Raw genomic sequence first — 24,206 nt, 5'->3', positions numbered from 1 at the left:
GCCATGTCTGTACATGCTAGGCTCGTCAACAACCGTTGTATTTGAACGTCTGAATAAAACACCCGATCATCACGTGATGTCTTGAAACAGCGAACTGTCGCAACGGTGCATAGTTAGGGGAGAACACTTCTTGAAATTGTTGTAAGGGATCATCTTATTTACTACCATCGTTCTAAGCAAATAAGATGTATAAACATGATAAACATCACATGCAATCAAATAGTGACATGATATGGCCATCATCACTTTGCTCCTTTTGATCTCCATCTTCGGGGCTCCATGATCATCATCGTCACCGGCATGACACCATGATCTCCATCATCATGATCTCCATCATCGTGTCTTCATGAAGTTGCCTCGCCAACTATTACTTCTACTACTATGGCTAACGGTTAGCAATAAAGTAAAGTAATTACATGACGTTTAAGTTGACACGCAGGTCACAAATAAATAAAGACAACTCCTATGGCTCCTGCCGGTTGTCATACTCATCGACATGCAAGTCGTGAATCCTATTACAAGAACATGATCAATCTCATACATCACATATCATTCATCACATTCTTCTTGGCCATATCACATCACATAGCATACCCTGCAAAAACAAGTTAGACGTCCTCTAATTGTTGTTTGCATGTTTTACGTGGCTGCTATGGGTTTCTAGCAAGAACGTTTCTTACCTATGCATGAACCACAACGTGATATGCCAATTGCTATTTACCCTTCATAAGGACCCTTTTCATCGAATCCGATCCGACTAAAGTGGGAGAGACAGACACCCGCCAGCTACCTTATGCAACTAGTGCATGTTTGTCGGTGGAACCGGTCTCACGTAAGCGTACGTGTAAGGTTGGTCCGGGCCGCTTCATCCCACGATGCCGCCGAATCAAGATAAGACTAGTAACGGCAAGCATATTGAACAATATCGACGCCCACAACTACTTTGTGTTCTACTCGTGCAAAGAATCTACGCAATAGACCTAGCTCATGATGCCACTGTTGGGGAACGTAGCAGAAATTCAAAATTTTCCTACGTAACACCAAGATCTATCTATGGAGAGACCAGCAACGAGTAGAAAGGAGAGTGCATCTACATACCCTTGTAGATCGCTAAGCGGAAGCGTTCAAGTGAACGGGGTTGATGGAGTCGTACTCGTCGTGATTCAGATCACCGATGATCCTAGTGCCGAACGGACGGCACCTCCGCGTTCAACACACGTACAGCTCGACGATGTCTCCCACGCCTTGATCCAGCAAGGAGAGAGGGAGAGGTTGAGGAAGACTCCATCCAGCAGCAGCACAACGGCGTGGTGGTGATGGAGGAGCGTGGCAATCCTGCAGGGCTTCGCCAAGCACCTACGGGAGAGGAGGAGGTGTCACGGAAGGGAGGGAGGCGCCAAGGGCTCAGGTATGGATGCCCTCCCTCCCCTCCACTATATATAGGGGCAGGGGAGAGGGGGAAGGCGCAGCCTTGCCCCTTCCTCCAAGAAAGGGGTGCGGCTAAGAGGGGGGGGAGGAGTCCATCCTCCCCAAGGCACCTCGGAGGTGCCTTCCCCCTTGAGGACTCTTCCCTCTAGGGTTCCCTAGGCGCATGGGCCTCTTGGGGCTGGTGCCCTTGGCCCATGTAGGCCAAGGCGCACCCCCTACAGCCCATGTGGCCCCCCGGGCAGGTGGCCCCACCCGGTGGGCCCCCGGGACCCTTCCGGTGGTCCCGGTACAATACCGATGACCCCGAAACTTGTCCCGATGGCCGAAACAGGACTTCCTATATATAAATCTTTACCTCCGGACCATTCCGGAACTCCTCGTGACGTCCGGGATCTCATCCGGGACTCCGAGCAACATTCGGTAACCACATACAAACTTCCTTTATAACCCTAGCGTCATCGAACCTTAAGTGTGTAGACCCTACGGGTTCGGGAGACATGCAGACATGACCGTGACGTTCTCCGGTCAATAACCAACAGCGGGATCTGGATACCCATGTTGGCTCCCACATGTTCCACGATGATCTCATCGGATGAACCACGATGTCAAGGACTCAATCAATCCCGTATACAATTCCCTTTGTCTAGCGGTATGGTACTTGCCCGAGATTCGATCGTCGGTATACCGATACCTTGTTCAATCTCGTTACCAGCAAGTCTCTTTACTCATTTCGTAACACATCATCCCGTGATCAATCCCTTGGTCACATTGTGCACATTATGATGATGTCCTACCGAGTGGGCCCAGAGATACCTCTCCGTTTACACGGAGTGACAAAATCCCAATCTCGATTCGTGCCAACCCAACAGACACTTTCAGAGATACCCGTAGTGTACCTTTATAACCACCCAGTTACGTTGTGACGTTTGGCACACCCAAAGCACTCCTACGGTATCCGGGAGTTGCACAATCTCATGGTCTAAGGAAATGATACTTGACATTAGAAAAGCTTTAGCATACGAACTACATGATCTTGTGCTAGGCTTAGGATTGGGTCTTGTCCATCACATCATTCTCCTAATGATGTGATCCCGTTATCAACGACATCCAATGTCCATGGTCAGGAAACCGTAACCATCTATTGATTAACGAGCTAGTCAACTAGAGGCTTACTAGGGACATGGTGTTGTCTATGTATCCACACATGTATCTGAGTTTCCTATCAATACAATTCTAGAATGGATAATAAACGATTATCATGAACAAGGAAATATAATAATAATCAATTTATTATTGCCTCTAGGGCATATTTCCAACACTATCATAGTGCTACACGATACCTGTGAAGGGGGAAAACATCCGAAAATGTTTTCCTGAAGTTTGCATTTCTCGGACAGATGTAACGGTGGGGGACGGTTACATGTTCTCTATGCTAGGGGCACATGACGGAGGAGCGTATTCAGTTTCGTCTCATTTTTCTTAACAACTTACATGTAGAAAACTTTTTTATCTGACTTATGGATTATTTTCTATTAATTTAGTAAATGTTATTCAATTTCTAAAAATCCTGGAATTTATTTAATTCGAATTAAACAGCAAATTACTTTTATTACACAGGGCAGATCCAGCCACAGACACTGACATGCAGGGTCAATGGGGCCCATATGTCATTTCACATATTTTAATAGGGTGTTTAATTTAAACTAACTAGACATGGGGCCCCATTGTCAGTGATGTCACGCTGATGCCATGCATTCAAGGCAACCCAAAACGCTTATGGCCACGAGCCAAATCCACCGGCGCCGTGCTGAAAGACTTCCCGCAAAACGTTTCTTTTATTAATTTTTATGAAGAATCCATCTTTTTGAGAGAGATTTGGGGTTCCGTTGAAAATGCTACGGCATGCGCATGCGCTAAGTTGAGCAGGAGGGGACGACGCCGGAGGGGGAGCAACCCGGCGAGGGTCCTCGACCCGACACTTTCATCCATTTCGCAACTCCTGGGCATGACGCCGCCAGCGACACCAACGACGGTTTCGGCACCGCCGACCAGCTTAGTTGCAAGCGGCTCGGTCCGCTCGGAAGAATGCCAAGACGCCGCACCCGCTTTCATAAGGGGCCGTGGCCGGCGCCGCGACGGCGGGGGCAGTCGTGGCGGCGTCGTTCGCGAGCTTCGCGCTCTAGGCACTGCATGGTGGGCAGCGAGTGGTCGGACGCGACAACGCGGCGGACCCCAGAGCGCACGCCCAGGTGCCCCGGCCGAGCGTGGCCGCCTCCTCCTCGTTCATCTCCAGGTCACCGGCGAAGCCTCAGCCATCCGAGGCACCAATCCCACCAGCGCTTGAGCGGGCCGCCCACGAACTCGGCGGCGAGCGACGGCGCCGACCGGGTCCACTGGAACGCCCACTCGGCGGACGCGGAGGAGATGGGCTGGATCTTGCGAGGATGGTGGCCATGGCGCCCAAGCGAGGAGGAAGGAGATGGTCCGCGAGCCCTGCCCCGGCCATGCGTGCTGTGTGGAAGGAAAGGAAGAGGAGAGGAGAAAGAAAATAAAGAAAGGGGGGAGAGAGGAGAGAGAGGGGGGGCTGACGAGTGGCCCTATGCATGCAAAAGTCATCTGCCGGCGTCCCCAGCTGCCCCCCGGGGGGCTGGGTTTGGTGTAATAGCGCCGGCCGTAAATCTCGCGAAATCCGGCAAAAAACGTGTCTCTGGGATTCGAGTGGGGCGTTTTTTATCCGCCGACATCCAAAAAGTGCCTTGGAAAGGCTTCTTGTGAGGCCGGCTGGAGATGCTCTTAACCCATATGAGTTTGGGAGAGGCCAAGGATGAGATGAGCTGAGAAGCTGAACTAAAGATCAACCATCCAGCAACCCCCTCCCTCGTTGCCACCCTAGTTTGACCCTCTTTGAAGCCCGTCACCACCTTTGAACGACTTTCCAGCATCTTCATACTTTTCAACCCCCCGTCCCATGTCTCCATCCATTCTCTCGGAGCCAAACCAGCTCCCTCCCCAACCGCACTATACTACTACTACTAGCTGGTACTGTTACTCTAATACTTTTCCCTCCACTCACGTCCACACATGCATGCATACACATTTGCATCGCCACCCCCGACCGATTCCATCGTATATATAATACCCATGACTCGGCAGCGACAACGAACCATCATCGATCATCGACGTCGGGAGGCGATGGAGGACACTGCGGTGGCCATCTCTCGGCGTGCCGCTTCCGGAATATGATGGACACGCTCTTCGTGCTTGGCCAGGAATCCCGGCTGCGCATCCTTCAGCAAGCGGCGTCGCGCGTCCCCGCCTGCGCCTACCTCTGCGTCTGGGCGCCGATCCCGGCCGGCGGCCACCGTCCTACTCCTCCTTTCACAGCCGCCAACAGGTAATTAAGCCTCGATTTCAATTAGTTATTTGCTGCTTCGGATGGGTCGTCTCTTACATGCAACGCCCGAATGCACGCAATGCAACCATGAGCAGAGCTCGCCGCCAGCTGTTGTGCCTGGACGCATGGCTCCGCGATGGCGGCAGCGGTGACGTCGACCGCGAGCGCGCTCTGTTCGACGCATACAAGGGTTCGCTCTGCGCGGCCGTAAGCGGGTGCGTGCCAGGGTGGGCTTACGAGGACGGCCGGGCGTACATGGAGCTGTCGGAGCACGAACTGGCGGCCTCGGCGTCGTCGCCGGTGCAGCTGCAGTTCTACCAGGAAGCTGGCATTAAGGTTTGCCTGATTACCCTCGCTTGAGTATAACATGCATGCATTTGAACGACCCTGAGCAGTGCTTATGCGCGCGGCAGGTGGCGGCCTTCATGGGATGCGAAAGCGGCGAGATCGAGGTCGGCATGTCGACGCCGGCGGGACAGATGAACCTTCAGGCCGGCCTCGGTCAGATATTCTCGGAGGATTTCTTCCAGCAGTCGCTGCTTGAGGAACTGCTCCAGCTCCCGCCGACGCGGCCGTCGTCCTCCTCCTCCTCTCTGCCGTCCATCTCCGTGGACAGCCCGGCAGACGGCTCGACGTCGCTGCTGCGCACGATGGCCATGTCGTCGTCCACCACGACGTCTCCCCGGGACCTAACGGCGGGACCTCTTCCTCACCCGCCCCGTCCGCCGCATCCCGTGCCATTTAGCCGGCACGGCCCTGCCCATGTCCACGGCCACGTCCACTTCCCGAGCCCCGAGGCCGACGACGTCGCGATGGCGCAGGCCATGCTCGCGGTCATCTCCGCATCCTCCTCCTCGTCGTCGGCTATGCCTAACACGCCCACGCCTCCGCTAGGCTACCGTCGCGCGCATCGGTCGCCGCGCCGTGGCTCGACGACGACGGCGTTCCGGCCGTACAACGCGGCGCTGGCGCCAAGGGCGCCGCGGCGGCCGTCGGACGCACCTGGGCAGCGGATGATCAAGATGGGCATCTCTATCCTGAGAAGGATGAACACGCTGAACAACAACGGCCAGGAGCGCACCACGGGGACGACGACGCAGCGGTGGCGGGAGGAAGACGAGGAGGCCGCGCCCCCAGCCCCGACGAGCAGCCAGCTGCACCATATGATATCGGAGCGGAGGCGGCGGGAGAGGCTCAACGAGAGCTTTGAGGCGCTGAGAGGGCTGCTTCCTCCCGGATCAAAGGTACGTGATGACATGCATTCCGTTATGCACATATTCATCATGAATTCATATATGCTTTTTTACGTTAATTTGCTTTGTACATTCTTTTTCTTTCTGCAGAAAGACAAAGCTACAGTCCTCGCCAACACTCTGGACTACATGAACGTTCTGATAGCCCAGATTTCCGAGCTGGAAGCCAGGAACCGAAGCCTCGAGACGGCGGCGCAGATCCAGCAACACCAACGCATCACCAACGGCAACTCCAGGGATAGGCCTGACCAAGCAGCCCTTCAGGCAGGCGGCTCGTCAAAGAGGGTACAAGTTGAGGTGGCCACTAGCAGCGCCGGCGCGTCAACATCGTCCTCGTCGTTCTCGACGGGGCAGTGCCGTGAGGTGACCATAAGGGTGGCGGCGGCAGGCGACCTGTCGGATCTAGTGGCCCGCGTGCTGGCGCTGCTCAAGGACACGGCCGGCCACCGTTTCTCGGTGGTCGCCGTCGACGCCAGGCAGCCGCAGGGCACCGGCGACGGCGGCATTGCTCAGGCGAGCTTGACACTCCGTGCAACGGTACGCGCCGTACGTACGTCACGATGATTTTTGTTTATATATATATATGTGTATATATATATATATATATATATATATATATATATATATATATATAATTGCCGCGGTTAGGTGTAGGCCATACACGTGAGATTTGGTGGGTTCAGAGCCAGGTCAAAGTCAAACGGAGTAGTAGCTCCTGAGTATTTCGCCGACGGCGACCTGCAGGCGAAAACTCAGCGAGAAAACTTAGACCGCCTTCTCTGGTGACGTCACGGCCATCAATCGTACCTTTTCCTCTTCCATTCGAAGTCCCTTCTCGTCCTGTTCCTTTCAGTTTCAGAGAAGCTTCATCCGCTATTAATACGTCTCGAAATACATATCCCTTTCATGATCTAAATTTGTTCCCCACCGCAAGAAAATATAGAAAGACAACCATAACCGAGTCGTTTTAATCGCCATGACTGACTGACTGACTTTGGCCGGAAACAATGCTTTGCTTGGCCAGAATACCTACTAATGCCGTCCACACAAACTGCCCTGTCCAATCTCGCTCTCCTTAAGATTTCGGCCCCACACGTGTGCGCGCTTGCATCTTGCCCACATGTATGAATCCGCGTCCGTTTGTGGATGCTTGAATCTTGGCATGTTTGTGGTGCTACGTAGGACTGGACTGGTGTGTGTGCATTTATCTGGTCGTCCACACGTCCGTTTCACCACACGAAGGGATCGATGTGTGGGCGTTTAGCAGTTCGTCCACGTGTCAGTTTTCACTCACTTACATGGCTGGTGTGTGGGCATTTATCAGTTCGCCCAAACACGTCTCCTCTTCCACATTCAAAGCTGTCACTTGTCATGTGTTTTGCAGGGTACATGGCAACTGTCCTAATGTGCTTGTAAGCAGATGACAACTCACTCTTTTACCCGAACATGTCAATTGCCATGTGTTTTGCAGGGTACATAGCAACTGCCCTAGTGTGTTCGTAAGCAGATGACAACTCTCTCTTTACCCGAACATGTTATTTTGCGATGTCTTTTTGTAGCGCTACACGGCAATTGCCTAGTGTTAGTAGTGGCAACTCCTGAAGTTTTTAAATCATGGCAACTGTAGTAAATCAGACCATACATGGCAACTGCCTAGTGTTAGTAGGTGACAAATCCTAAAATTTTCAAATCATGGCAACCGTAGTAACCAGACCATACATGGCAACAACTGCAGTTGTCTAAAAAATGGCATCTGACACTTGATCTGAGATGGCAACTGCAGTTGAGCAACCATGGCAAATGTAGTTGTCAGACATGGCAACTGTAGTACAGCAACATGACAACTGCAATTAAATGGACATTGAAGAGAGTCCGGACCATGCCAACTGTGGGACGCGTGGTGACTGTCACGCTGGACGTGCAGGACCGTGAGATAGGTGCTTGAGAGAGGTCGTGTGGGCGTTATCTATTTTGCCCACAAGTATGCTTGTGAGAGGGACCGCGAGGAAAAAAGACGTGTGAGCATTACTTCTTTTGCCCACACATAGGCGTGTGGGCTGGTCCTCTTAGACACCACACAAAACGTGTGGGCAAACCCTTTAACGCCCACACGTTATCGTCGTCCTAAGATTTTACTTCAAGAATGATCAATAGGGATGGGATAGAAAAAGTTTTACTGCAAGAATTGACGAAATTTCGAATTTGAAATGCCAGGCATGATTTTTAAAATTTTTTTTGTGAACAAGGTTACGAATAATGGTGGACATGACCTAATTCTTGCGTGGAACAAATTGTGTCTGTAGTCATATTTGTACGTTCGGAATCGTGTATGATTTGTTTTGTAAACCGCTCTGATTCTAGGATTGCCTTTAAATATTTCTTATTATTTTAGCTACCAATGCAACGCGGGATGTATTCCTCTTTGCCTCTCTAGCCCACACGTGTGCATGAACGACGTGCGAGATTAAAAATAACCGGTGGAATTGACTGGCTGTGAATCTTGTAGGCTGCTGGCGAATTCGACGAGGAGGCGTTGAAGGATGCTGTCACGAGGGCTGTCGTTGGTCTGGTGACACCGCCGTCGTCCGACGAACTTTGACCCGCCCACGGTCCGTATCGGCTGGGTCAGTTTGCGAGATAGGGACCGAGCCGACGCTGCAGTATGCTCAAAACTGGATTGCCGGTTACGGGCACACGGCCACGGCATTTCTAGATTTCTGTAACTTGTGCTCGTGAAGGACTTTTTTTTATTTTTTTTCTTAAACTTGCTCCCGGAGGACTTTGAGTAACTGTATTCTGCATTTTTGATGGATTCGAGACAGAGTGACTCGATTAGACCTTGCTTGTTTAAGAAACACAAAACATAACGTATATGCGTTCACGCAGTCACATCATCTCACGCATAATCTTTGCCTCTCTCTATATTTTCGACAGGCCCGTTTCATTGCCTTAAAATGTAGCATCAATAGACTTTTACATAGAAGGCACACACAATATGAACTCTGTTACATCGGTGAGGTACTCTGTCAAGTTAAACGGAACCCTCTTGGATTCATTTGCACCGACGCGTGGGCTTCGGCTTTATCATCGTTTCTGTTCTTGTTTGTGGCGGATGGCTTGTCGGCTGTTTTAAGGCATAGGGTTGCTATGGAGGCAATTACTCCGGTTAAGGTTTGTAGGAGAGCTCCGGGTATTTCACACCTTCTTTTTGCGGACGATACTCTTTTGTTCTTCGAAGCATCTCAGGATCAGGCTTTTGAAGTTAAAAAAGTTTTGAACCTATATGGCGGTGCCACTGGGCAAAGCCTGAATTACAACAAGTGTTTCATGTTTTTTGGCCCCTCCTGTCCAGCTGTGATACATGACCAAGTACGGGCTGTGCTGAATGTGACAAATACAGTTTTTGAAGAGAGATACTTGGGTCTTCCTACACCCCATGGACGCATCTCAAAGGGCCACTTTCAGAATTTGCAGAAAAGCTTGACTAAGAGGCTGATTCAATGGGGTGATGGGCATTTAGCCCAACCAGATAGAGAGGTCCTTATAAAGTGTGTGGCCCAAGCTCTCCCAACTTATGTCATGGGGGTCTTCAAACTACCGTACTCGCTCTGTGATGATTTGACGAGAATGGTGAGGAACTTTCATTGGGGCTCCTCGAAAGGAAAAAGGAAAGTGCATTGGAAAGGTTGGGATCATCTTCTTCAGCCTAAAGATAGAGGAGGGGCCGGTTTTCGTGACTTTCGGATGTTTAATCAAGCATTGTTAGCACGTCAAGCATGGCATTTGATAGCTAATCCGGATAGCTTGTGTGCCCAGATTCTAAAAGCTAGATACTACCTAGATGGGAAACTAGAAGATACAATTTTTACTGGGAATGCCTCTTCCTCTTGGCAGGCGGCCAGTCATGGTTTAGACCTACTAAAAAAGGGCCTGTTATGGAGAGTAGGCAATGGTCAAAGCATTCGGGTTTGGAGATACAACTGGACCCCCGGTCCTTTTCTTACAAACCAATATCTCAACAAGGGACGTGTCGTATCCATTTTGTGACTGAATTTTTGAACGACAATGGTTCCTGGAACCTTTAACTCGTGTCAAAGCACTTTGTTCCTGCAGATGTGACTGAAATCCTAAAGATCCGCACGTCTCCTCGACTGGAGGAGGACGTGCTAGCGTGGGGTCCCGGCCGGTTTGGTCTTTTCTCAGTCAAAAGCGCTTATGATCTGGCATTTGAAGAAGCACATAAGGCCAGTGCAGTTTCATTCAGGAGCAATCCATCGGGTAGTAGATCTCTATGGAAATGTATATGGTCTGCGGGTGTACCTCCCACGGTGAGGAATTTTGCATGGCGCTTGATATCTAATTCTCTGCCAACTTGGCAGAATAAGCATAAGATAAATTTGGAAGTGTCAAGCCTGTTGAGTATATTGATTATTAGGAAAAACGAGATAGACTAAGATTTGTTCTGGCTTGTCTTGTACTCTAAGTAGATCATTGTACTCTTAGGGTGTATTTAGTTGAGGAACCAAGTGGAACAGAATGGAATGGTTCCATTCCACGGGAACAGGTCTGTTCCATTTCTGTGTTTGGTACCAATAAAAATGCGAAACGGATTGGTTCCGTTCTTGTGTTTGGTTGGATAGATGGAATGAAAAATGAAACCCCATAAAATCTGAAATTTTGGTAGCATTTCATTTGTATTTCAAAGACAAACAACATAACAATATATCCATACATGCATACATGCCAAGTTCACTGCCATACATGAGTTCACAATAACAAATCATCCACCAACAAGTGCACTACATCCGTACATGCCGAGTTCACTGCTAGCAGCCAATTGCTGCCTTCACTGCTCGTTCGCTGCTAGCAGGAAAACCAGACATACCATCCCTTCAGTGCTAGCAGCAGAACCAGACGCAGCAGCCACACCGGTCGTTCCTTGCGCTCCAGCCGTCCTACTGCAAGTGGCCACCCCTGCTAGTTCACCGCCGCGCCGCCAGTTGCCGCCCCGCTGAAGGTGGCCACCCCTGCCAGTCCCCCGTCCCGCTGCCAGTCCCCACCCTCTGCTAGGTCGCCACCAAGATCCTGATGCGTGCCATGACGGAGGAGAGACGACGGGGATGAGAGGGATTGCGGCGCCGGAGAGGGACAGAGGGGGCATATCGAGATGTGGGGGCGATGTGGGAGGGTTGGCGGCGCTGAGAGAGGGAGTCGCGAGAGGATAGGGCTAGGTGCATGCGAGGGGATCGTTCCTTGTCGTCCGCCCGAATCGGAGGTATCCCTCGGTTCCGCATATAGTGCGAATATTCCGTTTTATGGGATTGGTGGGTTCCGGTCCGTTCGACTAACTAAACATGGGAATGGGCTATAGGAACCGGACGGACCCATGACGTTCCATCTGATGACAGCAACTGAACACACCCTTATATATATGCCCACGTGGCTCAAGCAATACAACAAATTATTTCACCAATCCTCTCTCTCCCCTTCTAACATGGTATCAGTTTCCGGGTTCTAAACCCTAGCCGTCGTCACTTCCGCATCTGCGCGCCGCCCCTGGGGCGGTTGGCCTCCATGACCGTCATTGGGGCCGCGCCGTCCGTACCTAGAGTTCGTTCGCCGGCCATGTTGGCCGGCTGCCCTAGAGAGTCTTTTTCCCGAGCTCTCGCTCTGTTTTATTTTCGCTCTCTCGTTGGTCATTTTGATCGGCGTTTTTTGGTTTTCTGATCTTTACTTGATCGGTCTGCGTCGCCCACTGCCGCCATCGACACCCTGCGCCTCTACTCCGACATCGGCGCGACCGACTGGCTGCTTCACCGACCCAGCGGCCGCGCGCGACAGGTGGCCCCTCAAGGCTGTCGTCCACGCGCCGGCCTTCCTGTCGCCCTGCGCCAGCTATCACCGCCATGCTCCGACCGAGACACCTGCATCGCCTACACCCGACGGCCTCGCGCGATGCGGCGGCCAATCATAGCCGCCGCTCGCGCGTTGACCCGCCAATCGATCCACGCCACCCGCCTCCGTCGCGTCTGCACGACGGCCCTGCGGGTTGCCTCGACGGCCTCGTCCACGGTTGCGTCGGGCCGGCCGTGTCAGGCTCGTCGGCTGCCTTGAGCTCGGGCGCTGCTGCTCCGTTGGTCGCTTGGGACTCGCTGCCCAGGCACCGGTGCTGCTTTGGTAGCCTGGGTGTCGGTGCCGACGCGCTCGTTCACATGCCGTCCATCGTCGCCGGCTTCATCTCGGACTCCGTCGCCACCCCGTCTCCACCGAGCGGCGTCCCCGACCTCGCGCACGGTCGGATTGATCACCCGCCCGCCGTTGCAATCCGCCTCATCTATGCCGGGCGACCGACCTGGCCCGTCGGTTGCGCGCCTCCGCAGGACCCGTGGAGACCGTCCCGAGTTCAGCGCGCCCCTCTACCGATTGAGCAACGGGGTGCCGCCGTGTCGCCCCATCAGGCCGCAGCGTCGCCGCCCCGTGGTTCTTCTCCCGGCTGCACTGACCTGCGTCACCACTACATCGCCCCTTCGGGCCATAGTGCCGCGGCCCGCGGTTCACAGCCACCCCGGACCGTCCGCTCCAGGTCGTCCCCATGGCTGCACCGATCCTCGCGTCGCCGCTGCGTCGCACTGATGGGCCGTAGCGAGCGTCGCACGTGGTCCACGCCGTCGTCCCGAGGCTGTCCCCGCGGTTGCACCTGTGATGCCCTCGATTCAATCGTACACTAATCATACACGCAAATGTGTACGATCAAGATCAAGGACTCACGGGAAGATATCACAACACAACTCTAGACACAAATTAAAATAACACAAGCTTTATATTACAAGCCAGGGGCCTCGAGGGCTCGAATACATAAGCTCGAAAACACAAGAGTCAGCGGAAGCAACAATATCTGAGTACAGACATAAGTTAGACAAGTTTGCCTTAAGAAGGCTAGCACAAAAGCAACATCGATCGAAAAGGCAAGGCCTCCTGGCTGGGAGCCTCCTAACTACTCCTGGTCATCGGCGGCCTCCACGTAGTAGTAAGCATCGGCGGTGGCATCTGGCTCCTGGGCTCCGTCATCTGGTTGCATCAGCCGGAAAGAAGAAGAAAGGGGGAAAAGGGGGAGCAAAGCAACCGTGAGTACTCATCCAAAGTACTCGCAAGCAAGGATCTACACTACATATGCAACATTATCAAAGGAAGGATGTATATGTGGACTGGGCTGCAGAAATGCCAGAATAGAGAGAAGGCCTAGTCCTATCGAAGACTAGCATCTTCTGGAAACCACCATCTTGCAGCAAACAGGAGGGAGTAGAGTAGCATAAAGTAAAGTAGTAGTAGTGTTATCAACCTCGGCCAGAGATCCTTTCTCGACTCCCTACGAGAAAGAAATCCCAGAGCCGTACTATCCATTTCTCATCACAATCCAATTCTCATCACAAGTATCCAGTTCTAGTTGTATCGATCGGGATACAACTCCAAGTGTCCGTTACCGTAGGACAGGCTATGCATAGATTAGTTCTTCCCTGCAGGGGTGCACCAACTTACCCACCACGCTTGATTAACTCCGGCCGGACACACTTTCCTGGGTCATGCCCGGCCTCGGCCAAACAATACGCCGCAACCCGACCTAGGCTTAACAGAGAGGTCAGCACGCCGGACTAAACCTATGCCCCCAGGGGTCATGGGCCATCTCCCCGGAAACTCCTGCACGTTGCGTACGCGGCCGGTGAGCAGACCTAGCTACCTCCTTCAACAAGGCAGGCGCTTACGCAGTCCAACCCGGCGCGCGCCACTCAGTCGCTGACGTCTATTAAGCTTCGGCTGATGTATACGACGCAGAACGCCCATACTATGCCCACGTGATGGTTAGTGCTATCAGGCCAGAGGCCCCTCGGATCAAATATCCAAATCGTAGTGGATTAGGAACGCGCGGTAACAAGCAGAGACTCACGAAAGATGTGACCCCGTTGCCCCGTCTCGAGGACTTGCGGCAAGGGCTAGGAATGCCCGACCACGCCTCGTAATTATCTCGCGGGCACCCTCCAGGTCAACCCGACTCCACATCACTCGCAATTAAGCTCGCGCGGGTACCCCTTAGGGTCGAGCCGTCTTTCCAAGTAACAGTGGTAAAGTCCAAGTATCCGTGTGTCCAAACATTAAGGGGAAAACCCGAGGAATCACCCCCGGTGAATTCCACTCGATGTAATCATCAAGGTGAACGTAAGAGGAATCACCCCCGAGGTTCACACTTGAGGGGTTGCACGACAGAGTCGTATCGGAAGTGGTTAAAGAGGAAATCACCCTCGATGACCACGACCGAATAGCTACACTACAGGGTTAACATCAGAAGTGTTGTAGAGGTCTCACCCTCGGCACTCGATAGTATCCCAGTAGTGTCGAGCAACTAAGGGGAAAGTGATGTGCGGTGCCGGGGCCTGGTCTTCGATCCCGTTGATCGGGTCTTCAATGATGAAGCAGGGGCAACAAGGACAAGGTGGGGGTCACTGATGGATCACTAACCAACCTATACTAAGCAGTTTAGGATAAGCCGGTAAGGTAACAATAAGCAGGTTACAAAAGAAGGCTATGCATCAGAATAGGAGCAAACAATAACAATAGCAAAATCTAATGCAAGCATGAGAGAATGGAATGGGCGATATCGGGATGATCAAAGGGGGGCTTGCCTGGTTGATCTGGCAAGGAGGGGTCATTGTCGACGACGTAGTCGATCACCGGGGCATCAACGGCCTCGGGGTCTACCGGAGAGAAGAGGGGGAAGAAACAGTAAATACATAGCAAACAGAGGTAACACTAAGCATGACATGACGATACGTAGCGCTAAGCGTGCTCTAACGCGGTCCTAGACGTTATAGGTGAAGGGGGAATTCAACCGGGAAGGTGTTCCCGGTTCCGGACCTGTGTCAGACAGATGACCGGAGGGGGAAAGTTCCATGTTCAGCATGCTAGGGGCATGTGACAGATGAACGGACCGCATATTCGGATTCGTTGGATTTTTCTGAGCAACTTTCATATAGAAAACATTTTCATCCGAGTTACGGTTTATTTTCTATGATTATTCAAAGATTAAAGCATTTTCTGGAATTGTTTAAAATAATAGAAAAGATAAAATGATGTCAGCATGACGTGCTGATGACGTCAGCAGTCGACAGACTGGCTGACCAGGTCAAACTGACCCGTGGGGCCCACATGTCAGCCTCGGTTAACTATAACAGTAAATTAAACTAATCCAGAGGTTAATTAGCTACTGGGCCCCACATGTCAGTGAAAGATTAGATTACTAATTACTTTTATTTAAAAAACATTTAGTTAACCTAATTATACGGTGGGGCCTGCATGTCAATGGCACTGGGCTGTCCAGTCAGCCGTTGACTGGGTCAACCCAGTTAACGGGGCCACCAGGGTCCACTAGCAGCGAGCCAGGGATGGGGCCCGCCCAGCCACGTCGGCGGATGGCGCCGGAGCGACGCCGGCGAGGTAAAACGCGGCGGCGCGGCTCGGGAGGTGGTCGGAAATCACGAACAGGGCACCGTTCGTCGAGTTTTCAGGCGCGTTCAAAATATATGGCTGCGCCACGTCCAACGGTGGTGGTTGTGGCGGTGGGGTTGACCAGAATCGAGCGCGGCGAGCTCATCAGCGGACGGCCGGAGTCGGGCGCGAGAGGAAACGGTGATGCAATGCGTTAGCGAGCAAACTGAGAGGCCGGACGTGACATACGTGAAGCGGCGAGTGCAACGGGCGCTGGCCCGTGACCATTTGGCCACCGAAGGCACGCCAGCGACGAGCGCAGGCGACGACGACGTGCGGGTGAGCATGGAAACAACGACCCTGAGCACGGAGAGCAGCGGTAGGTGGCGCGTTTGAATCCTACGGCTACGGCGAGCACGACTGCGAGCTCAGCCGAGCTCGACAGCGTCTGTGGCGATAGCAGCAGCAACATCGGCGGAGCTCCGTTCGGGTAAACATGGCGCGGCGGCTACGGGCAGCGACAGGTAGCGCAAAGAGGACGGGAAGGAAGGTGTGGAGCTCACCGAGCGGTCACGAAAGACAGTTGGTGATTTAGGAGCAGCAGAGCTCGCCGGGGTGGAAGGGGATCGCCGGCGGCCCGAGGAAGACGTCGACGTGTTCGGCGACGCAAAGCTCCTCGGCTCCCTCCAGCGGCTCTAGAGGACGCAGAAGTCCACGACGATGCTGAAGAGCACGGCCAGGCCGCGTCGAAGGCACGGTGACCGCGGAGATGACAAAGATGCGGCGACGGTGGCGCCCGGAGGTGGATGGGGAACGAAGGGGAGAGGCAACGAGCAGGCGGAGAGGGCGAGGGGAATCTAGGAGTGGGTGGAGGTAGGTGGGGGAGGTCTCGAGGAGCCGGAGGGGAAGGCTCTTATCCACCCGCGGCGTTGCCGGCGAGGTGGTCGGGCGGTGACGAGCCCCTGTAGCGGTGCGCACCGGGGGAACAGGAGGGAGGGGAGAGCGACCGGGAAGGGGGCATGGGCCGGCCTAGCTAGGCCAGCTAGCGCGGGTGGGCCGAAGCCCAAGTGGGGCAGGGGCTTTCTCTCCCCTCTGCTTTTTCCTTTTCTCCTTTTCTTTTCTCTTTTTTTTTGCAGCCTTTGCATTTGCCTTTAGCCACTATTGACTTTGCAAAATTATGCCACTGGCCAAAACAATTTCAAATAATTATTGATCACTGCCAAAAAAAGATTGTGAGGCTTTAGAAATAGTTTGCCATTTTTATAAATTAAAAAGGCATTTAATTTATTTCTTAGGTCACTGTTTTAAGTAGCTTAGGCCACTTAAACCTTTTGCAAAAAAATGTTGGTTCACCACCAATATTAGTTGTGGATTATTCTGCACATGATGAACATTTTTGTTTTCATGTCTGAGCATTTTGAATTTCACACAAAATTTGAATTTGAATTCAACTGTAATGCGAAAGAACATGAGACAATAATGATCAGGCACATGTTTAGCAAAAAGATTAACTTAACCCCAGGGGTTACTGTATCATCAATACACCGGGGTGTTACAACTCTCCTCCTCTAAAAGAAATTCTCGTCCCGAGAATTAAGAGGTAGAATGGAACAGGTCGGGGTATTCAGCCCGGAGGTTATCTTCATGTTCCCATGTGGCTTCCTCTTTAGTATGATTCGACCATTGCACCTTGAGGAACTTGGTAATCTTCTGGCGGGTTCGACGTTCAGCTTCTTCAAGAATGCAGATCGGATGCTCTTTGTAAGTGAGATCATCTTGAACTTCAATCAATTTCGGATCCACTTCACGTTCCGGATCCTTGAAGCATCGACGAAGTTGCGACACATGAAAGACGTCATGAATGTGAGAGAACTGAGGTGGCAACTCCAGTTGATAAGCCACCAGTCCACGACGGGCGAGAATACGGAAGGGACCAATGTAGCGAGGAGCTAACTTTCCCTTGACTCCGAACCGATGAGTGCCTCTCAAAGGAGTGACACGCAGATAAGCTTGTTCACCAGGTTGATAAGTTGAACCCCAGTGTTTCCGGTCATAGTTGCTCTTCTGGCGGGATTGGGCTGCCTTGAGATTATCCCGGACAATGCGAACCTGCTCTTCAGCTTGTTGAATAATGTCCGGACCAATGAGTGCTTGTTCCCCAGTTTCTGACCAATTCAGAGGGGTTCGGCACTTACGTCCATAAAGCACTTCAAAGGGTGCCATCTTCAAGCTGGCTTGATAGCTGTTGTTATAAGAGAACTCCGCATAAGGGAGAGACTCTTCCCACTTCTTGCTGAAAGAAATAACACAAGCTCGAAGCATGTCTTCAAGAATTTGATTGACTCGCTCGACTTGGCCTTGGGATTGGGGATGATAAGCAGTGCTCCAGGTAATATGAGTTCCCATTGCCTCTTGGAAACTATCCCAGAACTTAGAAGTGAAAATACTGCCGCGGTCTGAACTGATCTCCTTCGGAATGCCGTGGAGTGACACAATTCGGGAGATATACAAGGTTGCCAATTGACTAGCAGTGATAGTCTCCTTGACTGGCAGAAAGTGAGCAACCTTCGAGGATTGGTCGATGACGACAAAGATAGCATCGTTACCTTTCTGAGACTTGGGAAGGCCAGTGACGAAGTCCATTTGAATCTTATCCCACTTCCATTCAGGAATCGGAAGCGGTTGCAGAAGTCCAGCCGGTTTTTGATGTTCTGCTTTGACGCGACGACAAACGTCACATTCTTCAATATATCGAGCAATGTCTTGCTTCATATTAGACCACCAGTACTTCTGACGGATGTCAAGATACATCTTGGTACTTCCCGGATGAATAGAGAGAGGGGTGTCATGCGCTTCTTTCATCACCTTCTCTGTCATAAGCTCGAACCGGGGTACGACAATGCGATCTCTGAAGTATAAGGTTCCATCTTCACTAAGTGAGAAATCTCTGGATTTCTCTAAGGCAAGATCCTTTTTCATCAGATCAACATGAGCATCTTTGGCTTGAGCAGACTTGATTGCTTTCAGAAGAGTTGGTTCCAAAACAAGGTTATTTAGAGAACCCTGTGGAACTAGTTGAAGGTTCAGCTTGCATAGCTCTTCATAAAGGCGGGGTTGAGCTTTGTAGACCTGGTGATTATTGCAATAAGACTTTCGGCTTAGGGCATCGGCCATTACATTAGCCTTGCCAGGTGTATAAGATATACTGCAGTTGTAGTCAACAATAGCTTCCATCCATCGCTGCTGACGGAGGTTCAGATCTGGCTGAGTAAACAGGTATTTCAGACTCTGATGATCGGTGAAGATCTCACAACGATTACCGAGAAGGTATTGTCGCCATAGTTTCAGTGCAAAGATAACCGCAGCAAGCTCGAGGTCATGAACTAGGTAGTTCTCTTTGTGAGGACGCACTTGACGGGAGGCATAGGCAATCACTCTGCGCTCTTCCATTAGGACGCAGCCTAATCCTTGATGTGAAGCGTCGCAATAGATGACAAAGTCCTTGCGAGAATCAGGGGGAGCAAGCACTGGGGCAGAAGTCAGTTTGTCCTTGAGTACCAGGAAACTTTCCTGACATTTGTCTGTCCAATCGAACTTAACGCCTTTGTGAAGCAGATTAGTCAGTGGCTTGGCGATCTTGGAGAAGTTCTCTACAAAGCGGCGACAATAGCTGGCCAGTCCGAGAAAGCTTCTGACTTGCTTGACAGTCTTCGGAGGGGTCCAGTCAAGAATAGCCTGAACGCGCTCTGGGTTGACGGCAATACCATCCTTGGAGATAACATGACCAAGGTAGGTGACTTCGGGTAACCAGAATTCACACTTGGAATACTTGGCATAAAGTTGATGCTCTCGAAGCTTCTCCAGAACAAGACGAAGATGTTCAGCATGTTCTTCTTTATTCTTCGAATATACCAGTATATCATCCAGATAGACTACGACGAACTTGTCGAGGTAATCCATGAATATATAGTTCATCAGACGAGAGAATGTAGCTGGAGCATTGGTTAAACCGAATGACATGACGGTGTACTCGTAAGAACCATAAGAGTCACAAATGCGGTCTTTGGAATATCCTCTTCACGAACACGGATCTGGTGGTAACCCAACCTCAAGTCGAGTTTAGAGAATATCGATGAACCAGCCAGTTTATCATACAGATCATTGATCCGAGGAAGGGGATATTTGTTTTGAATTGTAGCTTGGTTGATAGGACGATAGTCTTGGACCAAACGGTTCGTACCGTCCTTCTTCTTGACGAAGAGAGAAGGTGCTCCCCAAGCAGAGGAACTTGGACGAATGAAACCCTTGTGAAGAGATTTGTCGATTTCCTCCTTAAGCTCAAGGAGTTCATGAGGTGGCATCTTGTAGGGTCGTTTTGCAATAGGAACGGTGCCTGGTCTTAAGTCAATGACAAACTCGACAGCCCGGGCAGGGGGTATTCCTGGAAGTTCTTCTGGAAATACGTCTTGGAAGTCGTGAACGACTGGAATATTTTCAATTCCCTCAAGAGGTGCCGCGTTCAACACATTCAAAGCATAAAGTCGTGCTTCAGCGTTTTGAACAAGCTGAGCATGGTAGGTTACAATCTCATCTGAAGGATGTAGGAGGTGAACGACCTTGGTAGCGCAAATGATAGAGGCAGTATGCGCTTTCAACCATTCCATTCCTAGAATGAGGTCAATATTGGAAGACTCCAGAATAATGGGAGAAACAAGGAATTCCAACCCTTCAATTTCAACAGGAACGTCGCGACCAATCATGGTAGTTTGACATCGGCCCGCAGGGGTGCGTACCACTATCGGAGTGTTCATGGGCTCGCATCGAATGTCATGTGCGTAAGCAAAATTTTCTGACATGAATGAATGTGATGCTCCTGAATCAAACAAAACAGAAGCTGGTACTGAATTAACAAGGAGAGTACCCATCACAGTGGCAGGCTGGTCTTGAGCTTCATTCAGATCAACATGATTAGCCTGACCACGACCATAAGGTCTGGCATTGTTGTTATGGGGCTGCTTGTTACGGTCAGTGGAAGACAGAGCCACCTGATTCTGATTCTGAGGGCATTTCCTGGAGCGGTGACCTGGAAGGCCACACTTGAAGCACAGACCATCATTGGGATTGGGAGCAGAAGCTTGGGGTGGTACAGCCCGAAGGGGCTGCCTCTGCGGTTGAGGAGGCAGACGAGGTGCAACATAGGACTGTCTTGGTGCAGGTGCAGTTGGACGATACATGCTGTGGGGAATCCATATCCGACGCTTCTGCGCTGACGGGCCCGAAGATGGGCCAGCGTCACGGCTATGCCTGAGGGATCCCTGGTGTTCCTGAAGACCAGTCTCAACCTGAATAGCCTTGTTCACCAAGGTGGCGAAGTCGGCAAAGTCATGAACGAGCAATGCTAGCTTGATATCAGGGTGAGGTCCATCACGAAACTTCTCTTGCTTACGAGCATCAGTTGCAATGTCTTCTTCAGCATAACGTGACAAGTCCAGAAATTCCCGTTGATAAGCATCTACAGTCTTGTTGCGTTGGGTGAGGTTGCGGAACTCTCGCTTCTTCCTGTCCATGGTTCCCTGAGGAATGAAACGGGCACGGAAGGTAGCTTGGAAATCCGGCCAAGTAATGACCGTTCCAGCAGGTAGGGTACGCCTGTGGCTGTCCCACCATTGAGCAGCAGGACCCTTCAGAAAGAAAGATGCGAAGGTGACATAGCTGGCAGGGGCAACACTAGCAAACTCCATTTCATATGTGATGTCGCGGAGCCAGTCATCAGCATCAAGGGGTTGAGTTGAGCTGCAGTAGATAGTTGGGTTGAGGCGCATGAAGTCCTGCAGAGTTACTCGGGTTGGATGTTGATTCATGTTCGGACGAGGAAACTGAGCCATCATTCCTTCCATGAACTGGCGAGTTAACTCAAACTGTTGCCTCATTCCAGTAAAGAATTCAGGCGGTGGTGGGTCGTTGGCACCACAGCCACGACCAGCGGGTCTAACCATCCTGCTAACATGTAACAGGGGTAGTTCAGCATTGAGCATTTGCAAAGATAAGGATCATTCATGATGAAAACATGCATAATGAAGGAGGTACAATGGATTCCACTCCGTAGTCAACACGACAGGGTGTGCACTACTCAAAATGCTATTCTAAGGAATAACTATGGCTTCATCCAACTTCGGGGTGAATGTGGTCACGGGATCCTAATGTTAGTAAATTCGTTTAACCCGAGTAGAAGAGAGTTCAGAGTCCCAGAGTATAGACGAGGAGTAAAAGATGCTAATACCACCCAATGGCGACGTGGGCCCGTAAGCCACACAGCCAATGTTAGTAAAAGTTTTCAGTGACTAGACTCAACTTCGGTCAAGGAGTTGGAAAGGGGGCTACCTACAGGCAGTCGGCTCTGATACCAACTTGTGATGCCCTCGATTCAATCGTACACTAATCATACACGCAAATGTGTACGATCAAGATCAAGGACTCACGGGAAGATATCACAACACAACTCTAGACACAAATTAAAATAACACAAGCTTTATATTACAAGCCAGGGGCCTCGAGGGCTCGAATACATAAGCTCGAAAACACAAGAGTCAGCGGAAGCAACAATATCTGAGTACAGACATAAGTTAGACAAGTTTGCCTTAAGAAGGCTAGCACAAAAGCAACATCGATCGAAAAGGCAAGGCCTCCTGCCTGGGAGCCTCCTAACTACTCCTGGTCATCGGCGGCCTCCACGTAGTAGTAAGCATCGGCGGTGGCATCTGGCTCCTGGGCTCCGTCATCTGGTTGCATCAGCCGGAAAGAAGAAGAAAGGGGGAAAAGGGGGAGCAAAGCAACCGTGAGTACTCATCCAAAGTACTCGCAAGCAAGGATCTACACTACATATGCAACATTATCAAAGGAAGGCTGTATATGTGGACTGGGCTGCAGAAATGCCAGAATAGAGAGAAGGCCTAGTCCTATCGAAGACTAGCATCTTCTGGAAACCACCATCTTGCAGCAAACAGGAGGGAGTAGAGTAGCATAAAGTAAAGTAGTAGTAGTGTTATCAACCTCGGCCAGAGATCCTTTCTCGACTCCCTGCGAGAAAGAAATCCCAGAGCCGTACTATCCATTTCTCATCACAATCCAATTCTCATCACAAGTATCCAGTTCTAGTTGTATCGATCGGGATACAACTCCAAGTGTCCGTTACCGTAGGACAGGCTATGCATAGATTAGTTCTTCCCTGCAGGGGTGCACCAACTTACCCACCACGCTTGATTAACTCCGGCCGGACACACTTTCCTGGGTCATGCCCGGCCTCGGCCAAACAATACGCCGCAACCCGACCTAAGCTTAACAGAGAGGTCAGCACGCCGGACTAAACCTATGCCCCCAGGGGTCATGGGCCATCTCCCCGGAAACTCCTGCACGTTGCGTACGCGACCGGTGAGCAGACCTAGCTACCTCCTTCAACAAGGCAGGCACTTACGCAGTCCAACCCGGCGCGCGCCACTCAGTCGCTGACGTCTATTAAGCTTCGGCTGATGTATACGACGCAGAACGCCCATACTATGCCCACGTGATGGTTAGTGCTATCAGGCCAGAGGCCCCTCGGATCAAATATCCAAATCATAGTGGATTAGGAACGCGCGGTAACAAGCAGAGACTCACGAAAGATGTGACCCCGTTGCCCCGTCTCGAGGACTTGGGGCAAGGGCTAGGAATGCCCGGCCACGCCTCGTAATTATCTCGCGGGCACCCTCCAGGTCAACCCGACTCCACATCACTCGCAATTAAGCTCGCGCGGGTACCCCTTAGGGTCGACCCGTCTTTCCAAGTAACAGTGGTAAAGTCCAAGTATCCGTGTGTCCAAACATTAAGGGGAAAACCCGAGGAATCACCCCCGGTGAATTCCACTCGATGTAATCATCAAGGTGAACGTAAGAGGAATCACCCCCGAGGTTCACACTTGAGGGGTTGCACGACAGAGTCGTATCGGAAGTGGTTAAAGAGGAAATCACCCTCGATGACCACGACCGAATAGCTACACTACAGGGTTAACATCAGAAGTGTTGTAGAGGTCTCACCCTCGGCACTCGATAGTATCCTAGTAGTGTCGAGCAACTAAGGGGAAAGTGATGTGCGGTGCCGGGGCCTGGTCTTCGATCCCGTTGATCGGGTCTTCAATGATGAAGCAGGGGCAACAAGGACAAGGTGGGGGTCACTGATGGATCACTAACCAACCTATACTAAGCAGTTTAGGATAAGCCGGTAAGGTAACAATAAGCAGGTTACAAAAGAAGGCTATGCATCAGAATAGGAGCAAACAATAACAATAGCAAAATCTAATGCAAGCATGAGAGAATGGAATGGGCGATATCGAGATGATCAAAGGGGGGGCTTGCCTGGTTGATCTGGCAAGGAGGGGTCGTTGTCGACGACGTAGTCGATCACCGGGGCATCAGCGGCCTCGGGGTCTACCGGAGAGAAGAGGGGGAAGAAACAGTAAATACATAGCAAACAGAGGTAACACTAAGCATGACATGACGATACGTAGCGCTAAGCGTGCTCTAACGCGGTCCTAGACGTTATAGGTGAAGGGGGAATTCAACCGGGAAGGTGTTCCCGGTTCCGGACCTGTGTCAGACAGATGACCGGAGGGGGAAAGTTCC

At 51.4% G+C, this 24,206-nt stretch overlaps 1 protein-coding gene across 1 annotated transcript; it reads left to right on the top strand.

Moving 5' to 3' along the window:
• The first annotated feature begins 3,141 nt into the window (after positions 1-3,141).
• Positions 3,142-8,904, top strand: LOC119315812 (putative transcription factor bHLH041). Its single transcript, XM_037590284.1, has 6 exons — positions 3,142-3,154; positions 4,582-4,822; positions 4,918-5,158; positions 5,236-6,066; positions 6,166-6,612; positions 8,582-8,904. Exons 1-6 carry the CDS (start codon positions 3,142-3,144, stop codon positions 8,672-8,674), a joined length of 1,866 nt encoding a protein of 621 aa, XP_037446181.1. The 3' UTR covers positions 8,675-8,904.
• The last annotated feature ends 15,302 nt before the right edge of the window (positions 8,905-24,206 follow it).

This window comes from Triticum dicoccoides, chromosome 6A (genome assembly GCF_002162155.2).
Source record: "Triticum dicoccoides isolate Atlit2015 ecotype Zavitan chromosome 6A, WEW_v2.0, whole genome shotgun sequence".
Taxonomy (NCBI): Eukaryota; Viridiplantae; Streptophyta; class Magnoliopsida; order Poales; family Poaceae; genus Triticum; species Triticum dicoccoides.
This window is presented reverse-complemented; position numbering and strand designations above follow the sequence as displayed.

Bases quoted from the DNA above. Each gene is read 5' to 3' on its own strand.
- LOC119315812 (XM_037590284.1), top strand. The intron at 4,823-4,917 runs GTAATTAAGCCT...AACCATGAGCAG, and splicing joins CCTTTCACAGCCGCCAACAG to AGCTCGCCGCCAGCTGTTGT. The intron at 5,159-5,235 runs GTTTGCCTGATT...TGCGCGCGGCAG, and splicing joins ACCAGGAAGCTGGCATTAAG to GTGGCGGCCTTCATGGGATG.